The sequence below is a fragment of the Thamnophis sirtalis genome, unplaced genomic scaffold, assembly GCF_051295495.1.
Source record: "Thamnophis sirtalis isolate CommonGarterSnake01/CBP01778 unplaced genomic scaffold, rThaSir2_p1.2 scaffold_15, whole genome shotgun sequence".
Lineage (NCBI taxonomy): Eukaryota > Metazoa > Chordata > Lepidosauria > Squamata > Natricidae > Thamnophis > Thamnophis sirtalis.
This window is the reverse complement of record NW_028261395.1, coordinates 15,428,861-15,445,161: the sequence shown is the minus strand read 5'-3', so window position 1 is coordinate 15,445,161 and position 16,301 is coordinate 15,428,861. Positions and strand designations below refer to the sequence as shown.

The following is a 16,301-nucleotide window of genomic DNA, read 5'->3' as shown; positions in this document are numbered from 1 at the left end:
CTAAGGAAGTGAAAAAGCAACCATTTATTATGGGCAAGCTAAAGTCTGTTGCTAAAACAAAAAGAAAACATCCATTGTTGTAGCAAGTATAATAACCTCAAACAATCACAGTCTTAGAAATTTACTTGAATACAAGGGTATTGCATAGTTATTTATCAGCAACAAGTAAATAAGAGTGGATTCCTTAATAAAATAAAGGGAGGGAGGAAGAGGAGATGAGAGGAGAGATATATAGGATCAGAATCCCTCCATATAGCCAGTATTAAGGAGACTGTTCTTCTTGTATATAAACTAGATACTAAGAAATGCCTTCCCATTTTATTAAACCGATCCGTCTAATGTTAATCAGCACAAGCAGCAGAAATTGTATGGCTGAAGGTCCCCCCTCCCACTTCCAGAAAGATAAATGAGCAAAACTTCTGTGTGACGTGCGGTTAACAGCCTGTCACTCAAATGCCATGTTAACCCAATTATTAAAAGAATATGTCTGGAATTCATTTTTATTTTAATTAAACTCGGGCAACAGTGATCTACGGCTGTCTCACTGAATAAATACTCCCAGGGAAGACAAATGTTGTATTTGTGGAACAATGTGAAATTAATATTTAAATGTTCTGAGAGGACAGGCATTAGTGGGTAGGTTCATTAACTGTGATGAGGCCCCCCCCCAAAATGCTGTGTTATTACGGTTTCTTTGCCTCAACTTATCCTATGAATGCAGAGGGAGGGGAAACCCTAAGTATTTACTGAACAGCTGAGACAGCTTTGCTGAGAAGTTCTTCTAAGGTAGATCTCAACCACACACGTTTATCACATCTTTCCAAATATACCTTGTGGATCGTACCAATCTAGCCAACAATGTCCGTTTTTCTTCGTTGTTAAATTTCATGACACCGGGCATCTCAAACTTCTGCCGGATCCAATCACACTGTTCCACATCATTAATAAACATAAATTCCAGCCCTATGTGTTGACAATAGGTATTCTGGACAGCAAGGCAATAGATGTATAAATGAAAAGGGGGACATGACAGACAAGTTAATAAAATTTTCCTTTACAGTCTATTGCTCCATCTTATAGAAAAGGCTGTGTTTCTCCCTACTCCCCATAGGATTACCTCCTTCAAAACCACTAGGAATTCTGGCTGCATTTTGTTTCTCCCGAGTTATTCCCCTGACTATGGAGATTAATTGACCGCCAACAACTAGTTAAATAAAATTTGTAGCAAGAAATGATACAGCTACTTGGGGTCATCAGATTGAAGACTGTTGGGGTCCTTGGTGCTCTCTGAGCTTGGTGGTTTTCTTGAAGACGTTTCATGACCCAACTAGATTACATCATCAGGGCTAAAAAGGAAGTGGGGGGGCTTGCTCTCTTTTTATATACCAGTGGCTTGCCCTGTCCGTGTTGGTGGAAGACTGGAAATCACCCAAGTCCCATTTAGGAGAAGAAGCAACAGCACTGACCTCCAGTCGCTTGATAATCTCCCGTAGAGAAAGCATCGTCTCATTTCCTCCTATGAAGGTAGTTGTGGGCAATCGGAAGACTTTGTCCAAGTCGGATTCGTACAAGCCATAAAACTCTGTGACATGATTAGCAGAGAGGAAGGCAGCAAGCCAAAATCAAACAAGGGTCCCACCCTCCCAAGGATCTCCACCTGACACATGCTCACCTTCTTCCCTTTCAGACCTTCTCTGCAAAGAACTGCCTTCTCACGGGGAGAAATGTTGCATGCTGACTGGATTCACACAACATGGTTGGCATATAGAACAGCTTATAGGAGGTGTGAATGCCTCCATTATAACTGCTTAGTCAAAGAGCGAACACACATTTGGTACTCGCTTGGAGATTTCTGCAACCATGCGAGCCGTTTTTTCAAGACATTATGATACAAATTAATGCCTTATCTATTGAAATATATATTTTCTTTCCCAGTATTTATTTTGGTGTTAATTTCTTAGTTAATTTTTGAAGAGGGAACCGACTTCTGAATATGTTTATAGAGATTTTTAGTCATATACTGTAGGTCATGGTTGTCCCAAAAGTACTTTTTCAGGAGGCAACTAGACTTTTTTCCCCCTTGAAGATATTTTGTTTCTCATCCAAGAAGGTTCTTCCAAAGAAGCTCCAAAGAAGCTTCTGGATAAGACATGAAACATCTTCAAGGCAAAACAAAGAAAGTCCAGTTGGCTCTTGAAAAAGCACCTTTGGGAGGAGTTCTGAATATTTCTTACAGTTCACCCGATTCCTGCTACATAAAAACCTCTCTCTCTCTCTCAGGCCTATACGGACAGCCAAACACACACACACAGAGACCCCCTTCAGTTAAGTATCAATGTATGTGTGAACATACACAAAAATCCACATACATATAAAAAATGCTAATCTATTTATGATAAACTAATACACATAATTAGAGGACAATCTCACTAAAGAAGATTTGGCTGCTACGTTCCAATAGGAAATAAAATTGCAATGCTTAACTAACTTGCCAGCTGCATTTTGTTTTCCTGAGACATTCCTCTGACTATGGATATTAATTTACACCAAGGTGGTTTAAAACTCTCACCCAGTTTATCTATAGTAGTGATTAAATCCGATGGAACGAATGAATCCAAATCAGCATCCAGGATTCCTAAGGGATCCAACTGAGCCACGTGGTGTCCCCGGATCTGAAGAGGTCAGAGTGGGAAAGAAGGGAAGTAGGAAAGGCAAAGAAAAGAACAAACATCACACTAAACAGAATCAATAAAAGCTCACCAAATTTTGTGGAATTACAGTGATTCATGGATGCATCAAAAGAAACGGCATGAATCCCCAAAGGATCAAGCTGGGCTTTGTAGTGCCCTACAAACTGAAGATAAGAACTCCAATCATTTATGGGTATGGGAATTATAGGAAATCTTCTCTTACCTAATTTGCAAAATCTGGCCCAATTAGCAATGAAAAGCATTTTTATATCCAATGGCAAGCGTTAAAATTCTAATTCTAATTTTAAATTAGTTTTTTTTAAAAAAAAAAATCAAATTAATTTCAAAATTAAAATTCTAAGATGCATTCCTTATAACAAATAGACAGAACTCTATCTACTGACATCACAAAATAGCACTGGGAAATTTCAGTGGTGAATAATCCCAAATTGGTATTTGTGTGGTTATTCTTATGTTTGTGCATGATACGATATGTGTAGAACCTTTCTGATAAGTTCAATTTAGGCTTTAATTCACTTAAATATTCTCTATACAGATGGTCTAGGACAGTGGTAGTCAACCTGGTCCCTACCGCCCACTAGTGGGCGTTCCAGCTTTCATGGTGGGCGGTAGGGGTTTGCTGTAACTCTGCTTTATAAATTTTATAAAGTAAAGTTACTTCCCTACTTTATAAATCACCATTACTGTGTAACTGGTGGGCGGTTAGAAAATTTTACTACTAACAGAGATACAAAAGTGGGCAGTAGGTATAAAAAGGTTGACTACCCTTGGTCTAGGATAACTCACCACAGGCAACTTGCCAATTCCATGTGGGATTAGATTCTTTTATTATTTACCAAAGCATTACAAAAGCTGGCAATGGTAGGAATTATTTCCTTTGATGTAAGGGATAAAATAATTCCTTGACAAAAACACAGTCAACAAAAATAAAAGGAAGTAAATGGATCCCAGGAAGTTGTCCCCTGGTTATGGCAAGTTGGCTGTGGTGGCTTGTGCCATTCCGGTGTGCACATGTGGATGTTTAGAATCAAGTAGGTTATAGCAATAGCATTGAAGACTTATCTACCACTTCACAGTGCTTTATAGCCCTAAGTGGTTTACAGAGTCAGCCTAGCCCCCCCACCCACCATCTGGGTTTTACCTCCCTCGGAAGGATGGAAGGCTGAGTCAACCTTAAGACGGTCAGGATTGAACTCCTGGCAGTGGGCAGAATCAGCCTGCAATACTGCATCCTAACCACTGCTCCAACACAGCTCTTTTATGTTATGAAATAAATTTCCTATCACTCAGTTGTCTGGTCAATATATTAACCAGGGACATACACAGGTCTGATAAAAGTACTCCTGGGATACTGAATATAACAAAAGAGTCAGAGAATTAGGAAACAGGACTTTTCCTTCTGAAATCCCTATTTGCACATACAGCATTGGATGAGATAATGGTGCTTCTGGTCAATTTACAAGAGACGACAGCAGTTTCTGTTACTTTGAACATATTTCACTTAGAATGACTATACTCTAAACAGTTCTCTTCAATTCTGCTCAGCTGGTATTTATATCACAGTAAATCCATTTCTTCTCTGAAGAAGAAACAGAAAATGTTACATACTGACAGCCAGTATGGTAGTTTCCACCAAGGTCCTCTGATCTGGCAGGAACAATACTCAAATATGATTGGTCGAGAGGTCTGACAGCTCCCTATAAAAGGGTTGCTGCCAGACAGAATCTTTGCTGGATTGTACATAGTTGTCACTTAATAAAGAGCTGTTATTGCTGAAGCTTGAGTCTTGCTTCTTCCATTCACCCTATCTAACACTGGCGAGGATGGGATTGGAAGGCAACTAGGCACCAAAAAGAGCAAACACAATCCAGCAAGTCAATCCAGCCTGGAGTTAAGCACGGCATCGAGCAGCCCTCTTTAAGTGGCAAATTCAAATCTGCCTTTATGAACAAGATGACTATGCACGCCCCACCAGCTCCGTACGACTCAGCCACCGAGCATTGGGGCTCGTATATGATGAGGTTCGAATGGTTCCTCGAAGCCAACGACCACCTGGCCTGTCCCAAGGCCGAAAGAAAGCCATGTTCCTGAGCTACTGTGGGCCAGAGGTATTCAACACTGCCTAGGACCTATCTGAGCCACCGCCGGTAACAGTCAGTCGCTTGGTCGGTGCTACATCAAACGCTGAGGATACACTATTCTCCCAAACTGTCTAAATATGTGTGGAGGCACGAATTCAACCTCCATAACCAGAAAGAAGGTGAAACAATCAACCAGTATGTTGCCGCACTTCGGAAGGCTGCGGCCTACTGTGAATTTAGGGACTTAGATGAACTGTTGCTGGACAGAATTATTTGTGATATTCGGGACATTAATTTACAAATGAGGTTGCTTGCAAAGACAAACCTCACTCTAAAATCGCCCTGGATGAAGCCAGGGCTACTGAGTCTTCAACCAAGTCAACGGAAACACTGCAGAGGCAGAACAGCTCCCAAAGTGCGCAAAAGACCGCTGAAGTCCATCACGAGACTGCTGAGAAAGAACTCTGACTGTGAGGAAAAGATCTACCACATGCACACATTGAAGAAGAAAGAATTGGTGCAGAAATTCGAAATCAGTTTCCCGCCTTGCAGCAGCTGTGGGGGCAGCTATCAGCAATCTGCCTGCCATTTCTGAGATGCCATTTGCCAACGCTGTGACTGAAAAGGGCACATTGCAAGAGTCTGCCGAAGGGAATTCCCTGCAGCACCAAAGCAGCCGGCCACCCAGACTGCACACCCAAGACCGCCAAGGCGAGAGACATGGAAACCGCAGCAGAAGCAAGCTTGGGCAGACAACGAGACTATATTCCATACAACAATCAGGCAAACAAGCACCCTGAGGAACAAGAAGCTGAGGATTTCCATACTCCTTGAGGGATCTCCCTGCTCTATGGAGATCGACACTGGCTCATCACTAACCATCATGTCATGGCCCACACTGAAGAAGGCTGTCCCTAACTTGAGGAAGCACAAGCTGAGGGTTCCAGATCTGTGCCTGAGCAACTACCAGGGAAACTGAATCCCAGTTCTGGTCCAAGACACTTTCCGAGTGCAATTCAACTCTTTTGACGGACTGCTTCCTGTGGCAGGGTTGGTGGAGCCCTGCAGACCCTCCTAGGCTTAGACTGGTTCGAATCCCTGGGCCTGGGGGTGACCGGTATCAACGCGGTTCATGATGACAGCAGCGAAGAACTACTTAAGCAGTTCAAGGACGCCTTCGGCACCGGTCTAGGCAAGTATATGGGGACCCCAATTTCTTTCAATTTGGACCCCAACATAGTCTCCATTAGATTAAAGCCCCAGAAAGTCCCTTTCGCTCTCTGTCCAAAATTGACCTCGAATTAGACAAGTTAATTGGCCAGGGAATTCTGGAGCTGGTTGATTATGCATGCTGGGAGAGCCCTATAGTGATCCCAGTCAAGCCTGATAGGTCTGTCTGAATCTGCGCGGAATATAAATGCACCATCAATGAAGCTCTACAACAGAGCGCTTATCCAGTGCCCACTGTCCAGCATTTACTTCATTTCCTTGGCCCGGGAAAAGTATTTGCAAAATTAGATATGGCACAGGCATACCAACAGTTGCCTGTAGATGGTGCCATAGCAGAGGCCCAAACCATTGTGACACATAGTAATAGTTGCAATTCGGGATTAGTATTGCCCCTGGACTGTTCCAAAGCGTCATAGCGGCTTTTGCACGGAATACCAGGAGTCGTCCCCTATTTCGACGACATCTTGGTCTTGGCTGCAAATAAGGAGCAATTTTTTAAAAGATTACGAACTGTTTTGACCAGAATTAGTGAGAAAGGCCTCCATTTCAAAAAAGAAAAATGCCAAATTAATGTGCCAAGGGTTGAATTTCGAGGGTACCTGATCGCCGCCACCAGAATTCACCCAACAAACAAAAAAATCAAAGCAATCCAGGATGCCCCCACACCTCACAATCAGACTGAGCTACAGGCATTCCTTGGACTCCTTAATTTCTACAGCATCTTTTTCAAACAGAAAGCTACTGCATTGGCTCCTCAGCAAGAAGGCCAAGTGGACCTGAAGCTGCCACATTTGCCGCAGTGAAAAGACTGCTGTCAGCGGATACGGTCCTGGTTCAGTACAACCAGACTCTGCCACTTGTGCTGACTTGTGACGCCTCTCCGTTTAGCGTTGGGGCAGTCCTCAGCCACTGCATGTCCAGTGGAACTGAGACCCCCCATCGCCTACTACATGAGGACCCTGTCAGCTACCAAGCAAAACTACAGCCAACTTGGACCGTGAGGCTCTGGCTGCAGTAGCTGGCGTAAAAAGGTTCCACAAGTACCTGTATGGCCATGACTTTGAAATCATCACAGACCATAAACGGTTTTTGGGGCTCCTGGCTGGGGACTGGCCTACTCTGGCATCACTGTCACCACGAATGACTTGTTGGACAATTTTCCTCGCGTCCTACAGTTCATTGATTGGGCTCCACCTTGGGGCATGCCAACACCCTCAGCTGGTGCCCTCTACCTGAACTGCTTGCCGATCCAATCCCTGAGACTCCGGTTTTACTTATTGACTGCCTTGAGGCCGGCCTGGTTTCTTCTGATGAGGTCGCCTGCCACTCAGCGAAAGACCTAACTCTTGCACAGGTTTTGAACTGGATGTGGCTGGTTGGGCCTGAATTTAAAATGTTTGTAACCAAAAAGGATGAACTGTCTGTTGTAAATGGTTGTTTACTGTGGGAGGACCAGGTCATTGTTCCAACCAAACTGTGTGTTGCAGTATTAGAGGACTTGCACGTACAACATCGGGAAATTGTCCAGATGAAATCTTTGGGCAGGAGTTACGTGTGGTGGCCTAATATGGAGGGGGAGATTGAAGAGTGGGTGGCTACCTGCACACTGTGCCAGGAGTCCAGACCAGCTCCCTCAGAGGCACCCACTAAGGAATGGGAATGGCCTCAGTCACCCTGGTCAAGGGTACACATTGACTTTGCCAGCCCTGTTCATGGCCAAGTCTTCATGGCAGTTGTGGACGCTTACTCAAAATGGTTAGAGGTATTCCCCATGATTGCTACTACAGCAGAAGCAGTCATCAAGGCACTACGGAGACTTTTCTCCACTCACAGCCTGCCTGACGTCCTAGTCTCGGACAACGGGCCCCAATTTACGGCCATGCAATTTGAGACTTACTTACTCAGGGAATCAGGCATGCCCTGGTCGCTCCATTCCATCTAGCCAATAATGGAGAGGTGGAGAGAATGGTGCAATCTGCAAAAGAAGCCCTATCTAGAATGGGGCCGGGAGATTGATAAACATGGGTAGACCAACTATTTTGAATTTGAATTTGAATTTTAATGGATTTGTATGCCTCCCAATCCCGAAGGACTCTGGGCGGCTCACATAAAAGTGTTAAAAATACTAGAAAATTTAAAATACAAAAACAAAGAGGTTAAAAGGACACAACATGCACTCAGTTCTTAGTGGGGCTGGAAATCAATCGAGGATCAACAGCCCCAGGCCTGCCGGAACAGCCAGGTCTTAGTAGACTCCTCCTTTACCAGCACATCACGCCAAGTGCAACCACCGTCAGAAGCCCCGCCGAGCTTCTGATGGGTTGCCAGCTAAGGTCGCCCTTAGACTGGCTACACCCAAACTACTCTGCCGCAACACCCCCTGATTCAACCAGCAAACTTAGACACTTTAGCATAGGGAATCGAATTTATGCCCACAACTACGCTGGGGGTGGGGGCTCTCTGGATTCCTGCCAGTGTTACAGGAATCACCGGACCTCGTTCTTACCAGTTAGAGCTCAAGGATGGTAGGATTTGGAGGTGGCACATTGACCAACTCTGAGGCCGCTTCTCTTAATCCAACCTTGGGCAAACAGAGTTAACTCCTGCACTAGTTAGCCAAAGCCCTACCCAAAAGGAGTACGAATTCACTTCTTCAACAGACTACCTAAGCCCGAAAATACCGGGGTACTTATCTGCTGAAGTTGCAGGTTTGCAGCGGGTTCCGAGCGAACTGGCTCCAGAAACTCCAGCTGCACCCTGTGGAAAGTTCCAGGAGCTTCCACCAGGCGAAGTCAGAGAGGAAATAGGTCCATCCGACCTGACTGAAATTCCAGCACCGACTGAACTGCGCAGATCAAGGAGAGCTACTAGAAAACCTGCCTACCTGTGGGAGTACGTTACAAGCCGGATCAGCCCAACTAAGAGGGGAGGGGTGTTATATACTAACAGCCAGTATGGTAGTTTTCACCAAGGTCCTCTGATACGGCAGGAACAATACTTAAATGTGATTGGTTGAGTGGTCTGACAGTTCCCTTTAAAAGGGCTGCTGTCAGACAGAGACTTTGCTGGATTGTACATAATTATCACTTAATAAAGAGCTGTTGTTGCTGAAGCCTGAGTCTTGCCTCTTCTATTCACCCTCTCTAACAGAAAATGTAGCAGAAGAATGTACAGTAGGTCTTCTGTTGTACTCAATATCTTACTGAGATAATGAGTCTCCCTCAAATATTTGTTAGGGGATATAGCCACAGATATATTTTAGTGTCAAAGGTCATTTCATTTTCAAAGGCCTTCGCTTGGCAGCTTTCTTTGATTTCCCCTTACAATAGATGTTCCATATCTACCCTTCCTTCTTTCCTTCCTTCTTTCCTTCCCTACCTTCCTCTATTTTATTAATGAATATATTCTTGTTGCTGGTACATTGCTGGTACCCTGCAATGCTCTTTTATTCAGTGCAATTTCTAAGATTCTAAGATTATTCAGTGCAATTTCTAAGATTGTTGCCTGTTGTGAACAGTTTAAGTCTGTGCTCCTTCCTTCCTCTTTCTTTGGCTTCATATATCTGATAGACACTACTGAATTTGGCACAGAAATGGGATAGAGAGAAAATTATTTTCCTGTTAAAATCATCCAAGAACAACAGTGTATCGTTATGCCTGGTGGTACCCTTTCTGCCCAACCCCATAGAAATTAAATTAACAACCTTCACAAAATCAAATGTCTCCTTCGGCAGGATAATATAAAGCTGGACAACTTTGGCAGAAGTTTATTAAAAACTTCCAAGAACATTTTCAAATGGAAACGGAGGAGAGTTCTCTTTTCACTTACCTGGTAGGCTCTAATCAAGGATTGGACTGCCAGATGGTCTTCAACCAGCTTCTCAGCCTTACCAGGTGCTTTAGTCAGCCTATGGCTTTGGACGAGGGACGTTTTCGCTTCAGAAAGGTCTGGCAAAGATGAAGGGAGGGGCTGTCCAGGAAGAGCTTTAGCAGTAGCATTACGGAAAAATAAATCCCAAGACTAAAAAGATGGTTGAGGGCAAGAGAGGAGGGAGAGATGGTTAGCTTAGACCTGACAAGATTTCAGTAACATCATACTGCCTCAACTTGGTCTTCTAAGTAATTCAGTTTCACTTTCCCCTGAACTCTCGCCCTCCCTTCCAGTTCCCATCGAGGTTCCTGGCAGTCAGCTGGAAGGTCTGACGTACTGATCCAAAGAGAAGCCCTGCTTTGACATTCTTTTTCCTACTTCCTTATCCTGAACCTCCCATTCAGGTCTTTACACGTATCCTATTATCATCGTTGAAAAACCAAAGGCAGCCATTGCAAATGTATTAAATAATAATAATAATAATAATAATAATAATAATAATTATTATTATTATTATTATTATTATTATTATTATTATTATTATTATTATTATTATTATTATTATTATTATTATACAATTGTATCACAGCGGCCAGTTGTTTCGCCGGATTTGGCATTGGTTACTAGTCGGGCCCCAACCAGGGGCCTAGGACGTCGTAACGTATTTTCGTAATATGCGTGCAGATCCAAGCAGTGCGGCTTTTTGCATTTGACTGATGGTGATTTTGTCAATTTTTAACTGTTTTAAATGTAATTCCAGTGCTTTTGGAATAGCACCCAGTGTGCCAATTACCACTGGAATTACCACTGCTGGTTTGTGCCATAGTCGTTGAATTTCGATTTTTAAATCCTGGTATTTCGCGATTTTTTCATGTTCCTTCTCGGCGACCCTGCTATCACCTGGTATTGCGATGTCTATGATTGTGACCTTATTTTTCTCAACCAGTGTGATGTCTGGTGTATTATGCGCCAGTATTTTGTCGGTTTGTATACGGAAATCCCACAAGATCTTGACCATCTGATTTTCGGTGACTTTTTCAGGCTGATGTTCCCACCAGTTTTTTGCTGTTTTGATATTATAATTTTTGCACAAATTCCAATGGATCATTTGTGCTACTGAATTGTGCCGCAATTTATAATCAGTCTGCGCGATTTTTTTACAGCAGCTGAGTATGTGATCAACAGTTTCATCAGCTTCTTTGCAAAGTCTGCATTTGGCATCATCAGAGGATTTTTCTATTTTGGCCTTAATGGCATTTGTGCGGATAGCTTGTTCTTGCGCAGCCAGGATTAGTGACTCTGTTTCTTTCTTTAATGTACCTGTTGTTAACCATAACCAAGTTTGTTCACTGTCCACTTTATCTTTTATTTTTTCCAGAAATTGGCCATGTAGTGCTTTGTTCTGCCAACTCTCCATTCTTGATTTTATCACATCTTTTCTGTATTCTTGTTTCGTCTGTTGGGCCTTCAGTAGATTTTTGTTCTTTACTTCGATTAATAGATGTTCTTGACTTTCTTTTAAATAATCAGCCAGTCCATGTTTTTCTTCTTCAACTGTTTGCTTCACTTGTAATAATCCTCTGCCACCTGATTTTCGAGGCAGGTAGAGTCTATCAGTATCACCACGTGGATGTAAACTGTAGTGCATTGTCATTAGTTTCCTGGTTTTTCGGTCCAAACGATCCAAATCAGCTTGTGTCCAATTAACTATACCAGCTGTGTATCTTATAACTGGTATTGCCCAGGTATTTATGCCCTTGATTGTATTTCCACCATTCAATTTAGATTTTAAAATTTTCCTAACTCTGTTGGTGTACTCTCGCCTGACAATAGTTTTTACTTCTCCATGCTTGATGTTATCCAACTGCAGAATGCCTAAGTATTTGTAGGCTTCATTTTCTTTGCATTTAATTAATTGGCCATTGGGCATTTCAATTCCCTCACATGCAGTAATTTTGCCCCTTTTTATGGATACAGTGGCGCATTTTTCCATGCCAAACTGCATTGAAATATCGGTGCTGAATACTCGGACTGTGTTTGTCAATGATTTGGATTTCTATTTCTGACTTTCCACAGAGTTTCAAATCATCCATATATAGTAAATGTGAAATTTTTTCAGCTTCTTTGTCTGTTTGGTAGCCTAATTTCATTTTTTTTAAGATTACTGATAGTGGGATCATTGTGATGATGAAGGGAAGAGGTGAAAGTGAATCACCCTGGAAAATTCTCGCTTGATATTAACCATTCCGTAGATCTCATTCCCTACTGCCAACTCAGTTCTCCATTGTTTCATTGCCTTTTCAGTAAAGGATGTAATATTTTTGCTAATGCCAGTTGTTTCTAAGCATTTTATGATCCAACTATGTGGCAGTGAGTCAAATGCCTTTTTGTAATCAATCCAGACCATATTCAAGTTCGTTTTTCTATTCTTACAATTTTCTAATATCATTTTATCAATTAGAAGCTGATCTTTTGTGCCCCTGCTCCTTCTTTTGTTGCCTTTTTGCTCTACTGGCAAGATGTTGTTTGTTTCCAAATAATCCATCATGTTATCTGCAATAATGCCTGTGAGTAATTTGAAGGTTGTTGGCAAGCATGTTATTGGTCTATAGTTTTCAGGTGTTGTTCCTTTAGTTGGATCTTTCTGAATCAAGTATGTTTTTCCAGTTGTCAACCATTCATCAATTTGGCCCTTTTGTAAAATTTCATTCAGTTGCCTGGCCAATATTGCATGTAAACTGGTCAGATATTTGAGCCAGAAACCATGTAATTGGTCCTTTCCAGGTGATGTCCAATTCTTTACCTTTTTAACTCGATTTTTGATCATCTCAGTTGTTATTTCTAATACTTGCATTTGTTTGTTGCCAATGCTTTTCTCAAAGTCATGTATCCACTTTGCTTCCTTGTTGTAGTCCTTTGCATTTTCCCACAATTGTTTCCAGAATTCAACTGTGGCCTGCTTTTCTGGTTTTTCACTTTTGGTGTCACCATTCACATTAAGACTTTGATAAAAACGCCGTTGGTCTGATCGAAATTGCTGATTTTGTTTATATTGGATGATTCGTGCCTCATATCTTTCAATTTTTCTAGCTGTTGCTGTTATCTGCTGTTTTACAATCTCTACAGCTTCATTGATGTTTCTTGTATCCAATCTATATCTTCTGATTAGCCGATCTATGATTTTGTTGTTTTTAAGTCGTTGCTCATGCATGTTCTTTAAGTTACTAGCATCTGCCCTTAATTTTTTGATTTTTTGTTCTAAACGGATTTTCCACTTTGGCTTTGGTGCTTTTTCTGTTGTGTGACTAGGTACTTTAATTTTAATGCCTAGTTCATTAGTGACTATTACAGCTGCGCTGTACATTAACTGGTTTGTTTCCAAGATGGATCCCGGTTCAATTGTTGAAAACACTGCATTAACCATTTTCATGATAGGGGCCAAAATTTTCTTAGGCACAGTTTTTAGTGATGGTAAACGTTGCCTTTCCTCATTAAGCAGAAAATGTTCCATGATCTTATCCTTCAATATTTTCTGCTATTATTATTATTATTATTATTATTTTTATTATTATTATTATTATTATTATTATTATTATTATTATTATTATTATTATTATTAGTCCTATTACATTTGGGTTCAACAGTTAGAATCAGAAATGACCAATGGATTTATATAGTGATCTTTCCTCTACCCAGTGATCCATTTCAATCCTGCCTTGTTTTATGGTGGTTTCCTACATTGCCAAAATGTAGTAAGCTGTCACTGGCTGATCCATGGTTTGCTGAATAATTCACAACACAGCTCTCATAATGCTGACTCACTTTATAAATAGGTTTGCATGACCCACCCACTGCAGCCAACGACACTGAAGCTAGCACGTTGAATGAACCAAAGTCATGCAGATGGTCCAACTGGTTGAATAAACTATGGTCTGGTGAATCAAATTTCCTTAGAGGAATTTGCCATTGAATATTTCTGCTTATCTACTACAAAAATCCCCATCTTCTGGAAAACAAATGAGATATGGACTTAGACAATGATAGTATATTTTCATTACTAGGCTGTGTTGTTTTTCTGTGCCATATAATATATGTGGGTAAATGCATAATCTTTTATTTATTTATTTATTTATTTGTTTGTTTGTTTGTTTGTTTATATTTTTGTCATGTTTATGTAGTGTACATTGAAGGTAGTGACTCTTTGAGAGGTGTAGTTAATGAAATTTCATTTTAATGTGTCCCAAGCTATTAAGTAATAATGTTAGTTATAAAAAATTATATCTTAAAGTTTATTTAAATGTTTAGTAATACATGTTTATTTTATTCACTTAGATTCAAGACCCCTAACCCAATTTGCTGATATTCTCAACAAATCTAATAACTTAGACTTTGTGAAAGAAAATAGCCCTGAAACTCCAAAGTTCAGAAGTTACAGTACAATGCAATATTGCTATGCCAAAGTTGAGAAATAACAAAACACAAGAACTCCTAACTTAATTAACAAACTATGTACAAATAAAGTTCCTTTCTAGCCACTCTTCTGTGTGCAACAGATCATGTTGCACAGAAGCATATACTAGATTTCAGGACACAAAATAATCGCAAGGAAATTAGAATAGCAATAGCAATAGCAGTTAGACTTATATACCGCTTCCTAGGGCTTTCAATCCTCTAAGCGGTTTACAGAGTCAGCATATCGCCCCCACAGTCTGGGTCCTCATTTCACCCACCTCGGAAAGATGGAAGGCTGAGTCAACCTTGAACCGGTGAGATTAGAACCGCTGAACTGCAAATAACAGTCAGCTGAAGTGGCCTGCTGTACTGCACTCTAACCACTGCGCCACCTCAGAATAATATAAGAGGACCGTAAAGGCTGAATAACTGTGGAAGAAACCTGCTGGTGATCTCCTATTAATTAAAGTTTCATTTCTGAAAGGATTTTCTCATCTGTATTTTAAATCTGAATAAAGGAGCACACACAGCACACAGAGAGGAAACAGAAGCACAAACATCCATTTTAAAGTGTCCTAACAAGTCTAAGAGACATAAATCTTACCTTATGCACGCTATTTGGTTCTTCAAGCCATGCATAATACATTTCTTCAACATAGGTTGAATTGCTCCCACTCAAAAATGGTTCTTTGACTCCAGGGGTAACATAAGGCCGACTTGGCCAAAATACTGTCTTGTTTACATTCTTCTTCACAAAGGAAGAAATGCCACAACATTTCAGAGTATCAGCAAGCAACCGCAAGTGACTCATATTTCATTGATGGGGAACTATGTAAAAGGAAAAACAGACAACACATGATGGTTATCTTACAATAAAACACACACTGCGTTACCAAGGTAATATTTATAGCTCAGGGTTGAACTGTAGGGTCTTTGATGCTCTCTGAGGTTGGTGGTTTTCATTACTCAACTAGGTAACTTCATTGGTGCTAGCAAAGAGCAGGGTTTGCAGAAAGGAGGCTGAGGCAGAGAAGAAGAACTGTGAGGTTCCTGGTGTTCTCTGAATCTGAGCATGGTTGTTGTCTAGCAGACGTTTCATTACCCAACTAGATAACATGATCAGTGCTAGAAGGAAGTGGGGTGAGCAAATACATGGAGTTTCTTTTTAAAAAAAAAATTATTTTATTTTCAAACATAAACATACAAAATATATAACATAAAAACCTCTTCAACTACATACAGTGTGTTGATAGGTTATAAAATCTTTCTCCATCCTTTCTATAGTCTTCACTTGAGCTTTATCAAAAAATCACTTATTGTCAATCAAATATCTTTGTATACATTATTATTGTACTTCATTTGTTTAATTATCACTACCGTGTTTCCCCGAAAATAAGACAGGGTCTTATTTTCTTTTTACACACAAAATATGGCTTGGGGCATATTATGATGGGAGGGTTTATTGTTTTGGGGTTGCTGGGCACAGCCTCATGAGTGAATGGCTGTGTTGCACTGTCGCAGCAGCGCAACACAGCAGCCATGAAGCGACCACACTCATGAACAGCCACCCGGCAAACCCCCTTTCCAGCCGGGCACAGCACCATTCACTGACCTAAGGGTATCGTCAAGCCAAGTGAGAGCCTGTTCGCTGCCACCCGTGGCTTGGCGCCTTCGAAATGGCAGTGAATGGTGCTCTGCACGTCTGGAGGGGGGGTTGCGCGAGTGGCTGTTCCGCCCTCGCTCACGCACCTGCCAGCCTCAGGATTCATGGCCCAGCTCTCTCTGCAGAGCTAGACCACCTCTGCCACCACCGCATGGCTTTTTCTGCGGCTTCCAAACCAACTCTTCCGGCAGTGGCTGCTCTGGGCGTACGCTCTATGGTTGTATGCTCTGCCAGCAGCTGGCCCACAACCATAGAGCGTACACCCAAAGTGGCCACTGCCAGAAGAGTCGGTTT

At 41.6% G+C, this 16,301-nt stretch overlaps 1 protein-coding gene across 1 annotated transcript in view; it reads right to left on the bottom strand.

Moving 5' to 3' along the window:
* The window catches only part of LOC106554888 (2-oxoglutarate dehydrogenase-like, mitochondrial), an 87,388-nt gene that overhangs the window by 60,288 nt on the left and 10,799 nt on the right, over positions 1 to 16,301 (bottom strand). Inside the window, exons 2-6 of the mRNA XM_087701975.1 lie at positions 14,949 to 15,172; positions 9,851 to 10,042; positions 2,570 to 2,672; positions 1,467 to 1,582; positions 831 to 985 (exon numbers count right to left, since the gene is read on the bottom strand). Of these exons, the coding sequence (XP_087558101.1) occupies positions 831 to 985; positions 1,467 to 1,582; positions 2,570 to 2,672; positions 9,851 to 10,042; positions 14,949 to 15,155 (773 nt within the window). The 5' untranslated portion in view covers positions 15,156 to 15,172. The remainder of the gene's footprint in view (positions 1 to 830; positions 986 to 1,466; positions 1,583 to 2,569; positions 2,673 to 9,850; positions 10,043 to 14,948; positions 15,173 to 16,301) is intronic.